This window comes from Salvelinus fontinalis, chromosome 4 (assembly GCF_029448725.1).
Source record: "Salvelinus fontinalis isolate EN_2023a chromosome 4, ASM2944872v1, whole genome shotgun sequence".
Classification (NCBI taxonomy): Eukaryota; Metazoa; Chordata; class Actinopteri; order Salmoniformes; family Salmonidae; genus Salvelinus; species Salvelinus fontinalis.
In genome coordinates, this window is record NC_074668.1 from 4,834,924 (window position 1) to 4,846,302 (window position 11,379).

An 11,379-nucleotide genomic window follows, 5' to 3' on the forward strand; every position below is an offset into this window, starting at 1 on the left:
GTCATTGTAATAACCTCCATAGGCATTATTTTATTTCAAATCCAAAGTGCTGAACTACAAAGCCAAAAACAAACTTAAGTGTGTGTGTGAATAAAATATCACAAGTGTTGTGCACAAATTTGTTTACATCCCTGTTAGTGAGCATTTCACATTTGCCTAGTTAATCCATCCACCTGACAGGTGTGGCATATTAAGAAGCTGATTAAAGGGCATCAAATTAAAAAATAGTCTTCATTTGCAACGCTCACTGAGTTTCTTACTGCCTCTGGAAGCAACATCAATAACTGTTCGTCAGGAGCTTCATGAAATGGGTTTCCATGGCTGAGGAGCCTCACACAAGCCTAAGATCACCATGCACAATGCCAAGCGTCGGCTGGAGTGGTGTAAAACTTATCTCCATTGGACAGACGAATCTGGGGTTTGGTCGATGCCAGGAGAACACTACCTGCCCTAATGCATAGTGTCAACTGTAAAGTTTGGTGGAGGAGGAATAATGGTCTGGGGCTGTTTTTAATGGTTCGGGCCCCTTAGTTCCAGTGAAGGGAAATCTGAACGCTTTGTGGCAACCAATTTCGGGAAGGTCCTTTCCTGTTTCAACATAATGCCCCTGTGCACAAAGTGAGGTCCACACAGAAATGATTAGTTGAGATCGGTGTGAAAGAACTTGACTGGCCTGCACACATAGCCCTGACCTCAACCCCGCCAAACACTTTTGGGATGAACTGGAACACCTACATCTTGTGGCCTTTTAATTTTTTTTTATTTAACTAGGCAAGTCCGTTAAGAACAAATTCTTATTTACAATGACGGCCTACACCGGCCAAACCGGGACGACGCTGGGCCAATTGTGTGCCACCCTATGGGACTCCCAATCACGGCAGGATGTGATACAGCCTGGATTCGAACCAGGGACTGTATTGACGCCTCATGCAGTGCCTTAGACTGCTGCTCCACTCGGGAGCCCATTACACTGATTTTAAAGTGGATTTAACAAGTGACATCAATAAGGGATCATATCTTTCACCTGGATTCACCTGGTCAGTCTGTCATGGAAAGGGCAGGTGTTCTTAATGTTTTGGATACTCAGTGTTTATTTTATTTTTAACCCCCCCCCCCCCCCCCCACCAGAGCAAGCAGCTGAAACCCAAGCAGCCCCCCAAACCACCACAGATCCACTACTGTGACGTCTGCAAGATCAGCTGTGCAGGACCCCAGGTGAGCATAGAGACCACCTCTCGGGGGCTATCAGTCTTTCATCCATCTCTCCTCTCTCTGTCCCTCTTTTTCAGCCCTTTTCTCATTCCCCTGTCTTTAGGTTAGCACAGAGACTCATACTTACCTACCTGTCCTTAGGGTAGTATGGAAATGCATACTACTTGTTAGTTTTTTCTCATCAAGTATGTTCATAATACACAATGATTAATTCAATTCCATTGACAGATTCTATATGTCACTGCCTCCCCACCCAACCCTCCGATAAAACTATCTAGAGAGAACTGATTTCTCCCTCTCATCCACCCAACCCTCTGATAAAGCTATCTAGAGAGAACTGATTTCTCCCTCTCATCCACCCAACCCTCTGATAAAGCTATCTAGAGAGAACTGATTTCTCCCTCTCATCCACCCAACCCTCCGATATATAGGTTTAGCTCTATCTAGAGAGAACTGATCCCCCCCAACCCTCCGATATAGGTTTAGCTCTATCCAGAGAACTGATTTCTCCCCACCCAACCCTCCGATATAGGTTTAGCTCTATCTAGAGAGAACTGATTTCTCCCTCTCATCCACCCAACCCTCCGATATAGGTTTAGCTCTATCTAGAGAACTGATTTCTCCCTGTCATCCACCCAACCCTCCGATATAGGTTTAGCTCGATCTAGAGAGAACTGATTTCTCCCTCTCATCCACCCAGACCTACAAGGAGCACCTGGAGGGTCAGAAGCACAAGAAGAAAGAGGTGGCCCTGAAGGCCTCCCAGAGCACCAGCAGCAGTAGTAGTGGAGGAAGCTCAGCCCGGGGGACTCAGAACCAGCTCCGCTGTGAGCTCTGTGACGTCTCCTGCACCGGGGCAGATGCATACGCTGCACACATCAGAGGGGCCAAGCACCAGAAGGTAAGGCTACCTGGCTCAAATGGATTTATAAAGCCCCATTGTTTACATCCGCGGTTGTCCCAGTGGTTTAGAGTTACCCGGCCTAGACCCACCGACGAGCTCCAGGAATACTGAGTGTAATGGATATGGTACTAGGCTCTATACTTAGTCTTTTTTTGTATTGTTCATGTCCGTTTGCATCAGGACAAACTCTTATCAAGTACATCCAGGGCATGTCTCGGGAGGGGGGGGGGGGGGGGCTGTTTTGGTCACCCAATAGCACTCACTTAGTCTATGATGACGTCACTCATTTGGCCAGTGTCACTCTGCAGTGTCCATAACATACGCTAATAATAATACTCATCAAGGGACATCAATTAGAGATCATTAGCTTTCACCTGGATTCACCTGGTCAGTGTGTCATGGAAAGAGCAGGTGTTCCTAATGTTTTGTACACCGAGTGAGTGTATGAAAAAAAAAAAAAATGTACATTTGACCAACTGACTTGTTGGAAAGGTGGTATTCTGTGACGGTGCCACGTTGAAAGTCACTGAGCTCTTCAGTACGGGGCCATTCTAATGACAATGTTTGTCTATGGAGATTCCATGGCAGTGTGCTCTTTGTATATGTCAGCAACAGGTGTGGCTGAAATAGCCGAATCCATTGTGTGTGTGTGCTCACCCAGTACCAGTCAAAAGTTTGGACATCCATTCAAGGGTTTTTCTTTATTTTACTGTTTTCTACATTGAAGAATAATAGTTAAAACTATGAAATAACTCGTATGGGGTCATGTAGTAACCAAAAAAGTGTTAAACAAATCAAAATATATATTTTAGATTCTTCAAAGTAGCCACCCTTTGCCTTGAGGACAGCTTTGCACACTCTTTGCATTCTCTCAACCAGCTTCACCTGGAATGCTTTTCCAACAGTCTTGAAGGAGTTCCCACATATGCTGAGCACTTGTTGGCTGCTTTTCCTTCAATCTGCGATCCAACTCAACCTAAACCATCTCAATTGGGTTGAGGTCAGGTGAATGTGGAGGCCAGGTCATCTGATGCAGCACTCCATCACTCTCCTTCTTGGTGAAATAGCCCTTACACAGCCTGGAGGTGTGTTGGGTCATTGTCCCGTTGAAAAACAAAATGATAGTCTTACTAAGTGCTCCTGAGTGGCACGAAGGTCCAAGGCACTGCATTTCAGTGCTAGAGGTGTCACTACAGACCCTGGTTCGATCCCGGCTGTATCACAACCGGCCGTGATCGGGAATCCCATAGGGCGGTGCACAATTGGCACAGCGTTGGGCTGTGGTAGGCCGTCATTGTAAAATAAGAATTTGTTCTTTAACTGACTTGCCTAGTTATATAAAATGTGCAAAGCAGATGGGATGGTGTATTGCTGCAGAATGCTGTGGTAGCCATGCTGTTTGTGTGCCTTGAATTCTAAATAAATCACTGACAGTGTCACCAGCAAAGCACCATCACACCTCCTCCTCCATGCTTCACGGTGGGAACCAGACAAACGGAGATCATCCGTTCTACTCTGCGTCTCACAAAAGACATGGCGGTTGGATCCAAAAATCTCACATTTGGACTCATCAGATCAAAGGACAGATTTCCACTGGTCTAATGTCCATTGCTTGTGTTTCTTGGCCCAAGCAAGTCTCTTCTTCTTTTTGGTGTCCTTTTAGTCGTGGTTTCTTTGCAGCAATTTGACCATGAAGGCCTGATTTTCATGCAGTCTCCTCTGAACAGTAGATGTGTCTGTTACTTGAACTCTGAAGCATTTATTTGGTCTGCAATTTCTGAGGCTGGTAACTCTAATGAACTTATCCTCTGCAGCAGAGGGAACTCTGGGTCTTCCTTTCCTGTGGTGGTCCTCATGAGAGCCAGTTTCATCATAGTGCCTGATGGTTTTTGCGACTGCACTTGAAGAAACGTTCAAAGTTCTTCAAATGTTCCGCATTGACTGATCTTCATGTCTTAAACTAATGATGGACTGTCGTTTCTCTTTGCTTATTTGAGCTGTTCTTGCCATAGTATGGACTTGGTCTTTTACCAAATAGGGATGTCTTCTGTATACCCTCCTACCTTGTCATAACACAACTGATTGGCTCAAACGCATTAAGAAGGAAATAAATTCCACAAATTAACTTGTTAATTTTAACAGGAACACCCGTTAATTGAAATGCCCTCCAGGTGACTACCTCATGAAGCTGGTTGAGAGAGTCAAGAGTGTGCAAAGCTGTCATCAAGGCAAAGGGTGGCTATTTGAAGAATCTCAAATATATTTAAATTGTTTAACACTTTAAAAAAAAAAAGGTTAATTTATGATTCCATATGTGTTTTGATGTCTTATTATTATATTCCACAATATTTTAATTTTTTTTTTTTTTTTTTTTTTTTCATTGAGTTCCAATCATGCAGCAACTATCAGAAAGCTTCTAGATCCGAGTTCTAATTGTTCCTCCTACCTCTGCGAACGATTAATATGTGCTCGTTATGTTCACCTGCTCTCTCTGATTTGTTTATAAACAGAGCATTGGTTTTACCACTCTGTCCAACGGGAAGCCCCCTCGACATAGGCCCGAGAGGTGAATTGAACTCCGCCCAGACCAATAGCAGAGCGACGCAGCTGACAGTGGAGTTTCAGACTCCTGCTGTGTCAACAGGAACATTCACGCGTATAGCCTACTGCCATGTGCACATTGCTGCTCTTATAACGTGAAGAAATAGTTTATAGTATAATAATAGCATAATAGTTTATCAACATTTTAAGCTGAACATTCTGATCTGTCGCATCAGCCACATTGCATTAAAACAAGTTTTTTTGATGCTAGTTGTATTACGTTGAGATCTATCGCATCCCACAATGGTCCCAGACGGTTTTAGAATATTTATTTCTTGCACAGAATAAAGTAGTTTGACTTTTGTACTATTGGGGATAGTAGATTGACAGGCTAGTGCTTTTGCTGTTCGTTAGGCCTACTCATCTTCTTTTTTTATTTTATTAAATTTAACCCTCTTTTCTCCCCAATTTCGTGGTATCCAAATGTTAGTAGTTACTATCTTGTCTCATCGCTACAACTCCCGTACGGGCTCGGGAGAGACGAAGGTCGAAAGCCATGCGTCCTCCGAAGCACAACCCAACCAAGCCGCACTGCTTCTTAACACAGCGCGCCTCCAACCCGGAAGCCAGCCGCACCAATGTGTCGGAGGAAACCCCGTGTACCTGGCCCCCTTGGTTAGCGCGCACTGCGCCCGGCCCGCCACAGGAGTCGCTGGAGCGCGATGAGACAAGGATATCCCTACCGGCCAAACCCTCCCTAACCCGGACGACGCTAGGCCAATTGTGCGTTGCCCCATGGGCCTCCCGGTCGCGGCCGGCTGCGACAGAGCCTGGCCTGGGCGCGAACCCAGAGTGTCTAGCACAGCTAGCACTGCTATTTTATATTTTATTCAGCTTTGTTCAATTGATTCTTAATAATATAAAATAATCAAATCGTGTCTGCTAAATGAACTAGTGTAGCCCACAGCCATTTGGCATAGCCACATCATATCAAATCAAAATGTATTTGTCACATGCGCCGAATACAACAGGTGTAGTAGACCTTATTGTGAAATGTTTACTTACAAGCCCTTAATTAACCATCAGTGCAGTTTCAAGAAGGAGTTAAGAAAATATTTAACAAATAAACTAAAGTAAAAAAAAATAAGTAACGCAATAAAATAACAATAAGGAGGCTATATAGAGGGTATACTGAGTCAGTGCGGGGGTACAGGTTAGTTCATTTTTACATGTTGGTAGGGCTGTGTAGTGTTAGGGCAAAATGATCATGGGCCTCCCCGAGTGGTGCAGCGGTCTAAGGCACTGTAGCCCAGTGCTAGCTGCATCACTACAGATCCTGGTTCGATCCCAGGCTGTCGCAGACGCCCGCGACCAGGAGGCCCATGAAGCGGCACAAAATTGTCCCGACGTCACCTGGGTTAGGGGAGGGGTTGACCATGTCCCATCGTGCTCTTGCGACTTCTTCTTCTGTGGTTTGGCCGGGCGTAGTGCACGCTGACACGGTCGCCAGGGTGTACGGTGTTTCCTCCGGCACATTGGTGTGGCTGTCTTCCGGGGTTAAGAGAGCATCGTGTCAAGAAGCAGTGCGGCTTGGGGGTGGGGGGGGGGGTCTTGTTTCGGAGTACGCACGGCTCTCGACCTTCGCCTCTCCCGAGTCCATACTGGAGTTGCAGCGATGGGACAAGACTGTAACTACCAATTTGGGAAACCCAAATTGGTAGCTTCATCACTACAGATCCTGGTTCGATTCCAGGCTGTGCTTTACATGTTGCGTTTTTCTATTTTTTGTTCAGTGTGTGTGTGTATATAACGTATTTAGTCTCTGTCTCTGTTTTTTGTCCTGTCAGGTGGTGAAGCTGCACACCAAGCTGGGGAAACCCATCCCTTCCACAGAGCCCAGTGTCGTGACCCAGACCCCTACGTCCACCACGACTTCCTCCTCCTCCAAGACCCCCTCCTCCTCTACCACCCCCACAGGATCCACCTCCAACTCTTCCTACCTGAAGCCGGTTAACATCGGGAGCCAGGGTGGTGCGGGGGCCGGACTGGGGAAGGGTCTAGTGGGGAACAACTTATCAGCAGCCAATGCCACCACAGCTGTCAAGAAGTTTAACACCCCCAAGATCAACTTTGTCGGTAAGGCTGTTGTGTTTAAAATGGGAGGGGTGGGGTCCACATCATCCCTCCTAAATAAAGATCCAAGCATCCAATCATTTCACTGAAACTTGAATATAGCTTTTTGAATTCGGAGAATGTCTTTTAAATGGAGTTTGCATGTGGAACGGGGTCCCTGATGAAATTCTAGAGGCTGAGACTGCTCTAGGCTAGTGGTTGAGCTGTGTTGGCAGTACATGCCAATGGGGAGCTGAATCGCTGCCAGTCTCTGAGATTAAAGTCAGGCTGAGGGCCAGCTTTCTCTGCCCATCTCGTTCGCTCGCTTAGGGATGTTAATCGGTTAGCTGCCGAATTTGTATTTTTTTTAATTTTTATTTCCCCTATCTAGTCTGCTCAGGGATTCAAACCAGAGAGACCCTTTGGTTACTGGCCCAATGATCTTAACCACTATGCTACCTGCCGCCCCTTAGACGTTCGTCTTTGGCTGGCGAGACTCTTTTTGACATCTGGTTCCCTGTAAAGCTGCAAGTCATCAGAACCTCATTTATTATTCTGGAATTCTACCAATCCTCATCAATCCTCATTCTGTCTCCAGGGGGAAACAAGCTCCAGACTACCGGGAAGGTGACAGAGGAAACCAAGGTGGAGACATCCAAGCCTCCTCCGCCCTCATTGGTCCCCCAACCTCAGGAGACGAAGAACGAGTCCTCTGATTCGCTGTCTACCCTGGCCGCCTTGCAGAATGACGTGCAGCCTGTTGGGCACGACTATGTGGAAGAGGTACGGGTGAGATCACATAGAACCAGATCACATAGAACCAGATCACATAGAACCAGATCACATAGAGCCAAAAACCTGAGTGAATGTCTTGCCAAAAGGGAAGTAGAATATATGATTGTCCTTTAAAATTATAAGAGATATAAATGGTAAACGGTAACGAAGACCGATCAGGTCAGCCTCTAGGGCAAGAGATGCTTTGTTGAAAAAGACAAGCGCAGACAAATCAGACTTTAGAGCTAGCAGACGGGACAGCCTCCCAGGAGACAACTCTAGTACAGACCATTTTTCTCAAAACCTCACTTGATTAATCTCCATTATCAACTGTGTGGTTCAAGCCGTGAATTCTGATTGGCTGAAAGCCGTGGTATATCAGACCGTGCATTTCACGGGTATGACCAAAAAGTACTTTTTACTGCTCTAATTACGTTGGTAACCAGTTTTTTATTTATTTTTATATAGCAATAAGACACCTCTGAGTTGTGGGCTAAGGGCTGTGTCCAGTCACTCTGCGTTGCATCGGGCATAAGAACAGCCCTTAGCCGTGGTATATTGGCCATATACCACACCCCCTCATGCCGTATTGCTTAATTGTACCTGGTTTAACAGGAATCAAATTTAACGTACTTTATCACAACAGCTTGAGTGTAGAGTTTCAATAGTCCGACAGACAATATAAGGCTAAGCTTCTAGATAGTATCTGTGGTAAGGGACACATTTATTAAGTGGTCTAAGGCATCGCAGTTCTAGAGGCGTCACTACAGGCCCGGTTTCGATCCCGTACTGTATCACAACCGGCCGTGATCGGGAGTCCCATAGGCATGCGCACAATTTGGCCCAGCGTCGTCCGGGTTAGGGGTGGGTTTGGCCCAGCGTCGTCCGGGTTAGGGGTGGGTTTGGCCCGGCGTCGTCCGGGTTAGGGGAGGGTTTGGCCCGGCGTCGTCCGGGTAAGGGGAGGGTTTGGCCCGGCGTCGTCCGGGTAAGGGGAGGGTTTGGCCCGGCGTCGTCCGGGTAAGGGGAGGGTTTGGCCCGGCGTCGTCCGGGTAAGGGGAGGGTTTGGCCCGGCGTCGTCCGGTTCAGGGGAGGGTTTGGCCCGGCGTCGTCCGGTTCAGGGGAGGGTTTGGCCCGGCGTCGTCCGGTTCAGGGGAGGGTTTGGCCCGGCGTCGTCCGGTTCAGGGGAGGGTTTGGCCCGGCGTCGTCCGGTTCAGGGGAGGGTTTGGCCCGGCGTCGTCCGGTTCAGGGGAGGGTTTGGCCCGGCGTCGTCCGGTTCAGGGGAGGGTTTGGCCCGGCGTCGTCCGGTTCAGGGGAGGGTTTGGCCCGGCGTCGTCCGGTTCAGGGGAGGGTTTGGCCGGGGGAATTTACTTGGCTCATTGTGCTCTAGCGACTCCTTGTGGTGGGCCGGGCGCCTGCAGGCCGACCCTGGTCGTCAGGTGAACAGTGTTTTCTCTGACACATTGGTGCGGCTGGCTTCCGGGGTTAAGCGGGCGGGTGTTAAGAAGCGCGGTTTTGGTGGGTCATGTTTCTGAGGATACTCCCAGCGATGAGAAGATCGGAATTGAGGAGAAAAAAGGGGTAAAAATAAAATAACAAATTGCACCTGTATGACCCAGCCTCGGTCAAAGCCTTTATTTCCTTCAAGGCTGCGGATCCGAGTTTTTCGAGATCATTAGTCCACCGGACCAAAAGATCCAGACCTTCACGAAGCTTTTGCTAATGTGAGGATCACATTTAATTCTCTACACACAGTCTCTTTTCCTAGAGAACAGGCTACTCTGGCAAAATGGTGAAATTAGATTGTCGGTGTTGTCTTACAGTAACATTATACTATGTTATGTAGAGTACTGTGATCATTAGGTGATCTTGCAGAGATCTGATTCAGCTTTGATCAGAACGTGATCCGAACATTCGCGGACGCTTTGAGAGGCTCCGGAAGCTTTTAGTCCGGGCGGACTAAAAGATCCCGAAAAAGTCGGCTCCGCAGCCGTACATTGTGGCAACGGGGGCATCAAACTCTTTAAAAGGACCTATGACTCCTTGACCCAACGATTTTAACAGTTCCATATTAACAATGGTATTTGAAACATTGCTTAGTTCTATTGTCAAATACCATCTTTTGTGTAGAAAAATACATGAATAAAACATTTGATTTCTTATCTGTAGGTGCGTAACGACGAAGGCAAGGTAATCCGGTTCCACTGTAAGCTGTGTGAATGTAGCTTCAACGATCCCAACGCCAAAGAGATGCATCTGAAGGGCAGGAGACACCGCCTGCAGTATAAGGTTAGTGGAGTCACTGAAGGGAAGGAGACACCGCCTGCAGTATGAAGTTAGTGGAGTCACTGCCTGCAGTATAAAGTTAGTGGAGACACCGCCTGCAGTATAAAATTAGTGGAGTCACTGAATGGAAGGAGACACCGCCTGCAGTATAAAGTTAGTGGAGTCACTGCCTGCAGTATAAAGTTAGTGGAGTCACCGCCTGCAGTATGAAGTTAGTGGAGTCACCGCCTGCAGTATGAAGTTAGTGGAGTCACCGCCTGCAGTATGAAGTTAGTGGAGTCACTGCCTGCAGTATAAAGTTAGTGGAGTCACTGAAGGGAAGGAGACACCGCCTGCAGTATAAAGTTAGTGGAGTCACCGCCTGCAGTATGAAGTTAGTGGAGTCACTGCCTGCAGTATGAAGTTAGTGGAGTCACTGCCTGCAGTATGAAGTTAGTGGAGTCACTGCCTGCAGTATGAAGTTAGTGGAGTCACTGCCTGCAGTATAAAGTTAGTGGAGTCACTGAAGGGAAGGAGACACCGCCTGCAGTATAAGATTAGTGGAGTCACTTTTTTAACCAGTTGATCACTGTCATGAAACTAATTCCATAGGAAAACATGGTGTGCCCATCAGCACTATACAGCTAATTTCAAATAACCAACTCATCAAGCGTTGATTATTTGAATCAGCTGTGTAGTGCTAGGGGCAAAAACCAAAATGTACATCCGGGGGGGCAGGACCAAGTTTGGGGAAACCCTGGTCTCAGACCTGCGATTATGGGGACACACAATAACGCGTTCCCCCTACTTTGTTCCTTCCCTTCTAGAAAAAGGTGAACCCGGAGCTACAAGTGGAGGTGAAGCCTTCTATCAGAGCCAGGAAGATCCAGGAAGAGAAGATGAGGAAGCAGATGCAGAAGGAAGAGTACTGGAGGAGGAGAGAGGAGGAGGAGAGATGGAGGATGGAGATGAGGTACGGAGAGATAGGGTGGGTCTCACACACACACAGTATGCTAATCACCACCAACTCTGTCTCTCTAGCTAATGCCAATTGAGTGAATACTTCCCAATAATGAACGTGTCTCTCTCTCTGCCTGTGTGTGTCTCTCTCTCTGCCTGTGTGTGTCTCTCTCTCTCTCTCTGCCTGTGTGTGTCTCTCTCTCTCTCTCTCTCTGCCTGTGTGTGTCTCTCTCTCTCTCTCTCTCTCTCTCTCTGCCTGTGTGTGTCTCTCTCTCTCTCTCTCTCTCTCTCTCTGCCTGTGTGTGTCTCTCTCTCTCTCTCTCTCTCTCTCTCTGCCTGTGTGTGTCTCTCTCTCTCTCTCTCTCTCTCTCTCTGCCTGTGTGTGTCTCTCTCTCTCTCTCTCTCTCTCTCTCTGCCTGTGTGTGTCTCTCTCTCTCTCTCTCTCTCTCTCTGCCTGTGTGTGTCTCTCTCTCTCTCTCTCTCTCTCTCTCTGCCTGTGTGTGTCTCTCTCTCTCTCTCTCTCTCTCTGCCTGTGTGTGTGTCTCTCTCTCTCTCTCTCTCTCTGCCTGTGTGTGTGTCTCTCTCTCTCTCTCTCTCTCTCTGCCTGTGTGTGT

The 11,379-nt window shown here is 47.5% G+C and overlaps 1 protein-coding gene across 1 annotated transcript in view; it reads left to right on the forward strand.

The window, feature by feature from the left end:
* The window catches only part of LOC129853016 (zinc finger RNA-binding protein-like), a gene marked incomplete in the record, with an annotated part of 56,215 nt that overhangs the window by 22,635 nt on the left and 22,201 nt on the right, over positions 1-11,379 (forward strand). Inside the window, 6 exon segments of the mRNA XM_055918645.1 lie at positions 1,129-1,215; positions 1,913-2,113; positions 6,505-6,793; positions 7,368-7,552; positions 9,710-9,829; positions 10,633-10,793. Coding sequence (XP_055774620.1) covers positions 1,129-1,215; positions 1,913-2,113; positions 6,505-6,793; positions 7,368-7,552; positions 9,710-9,829; positions 10,633-10,793 — 1,043 coding nt within the window.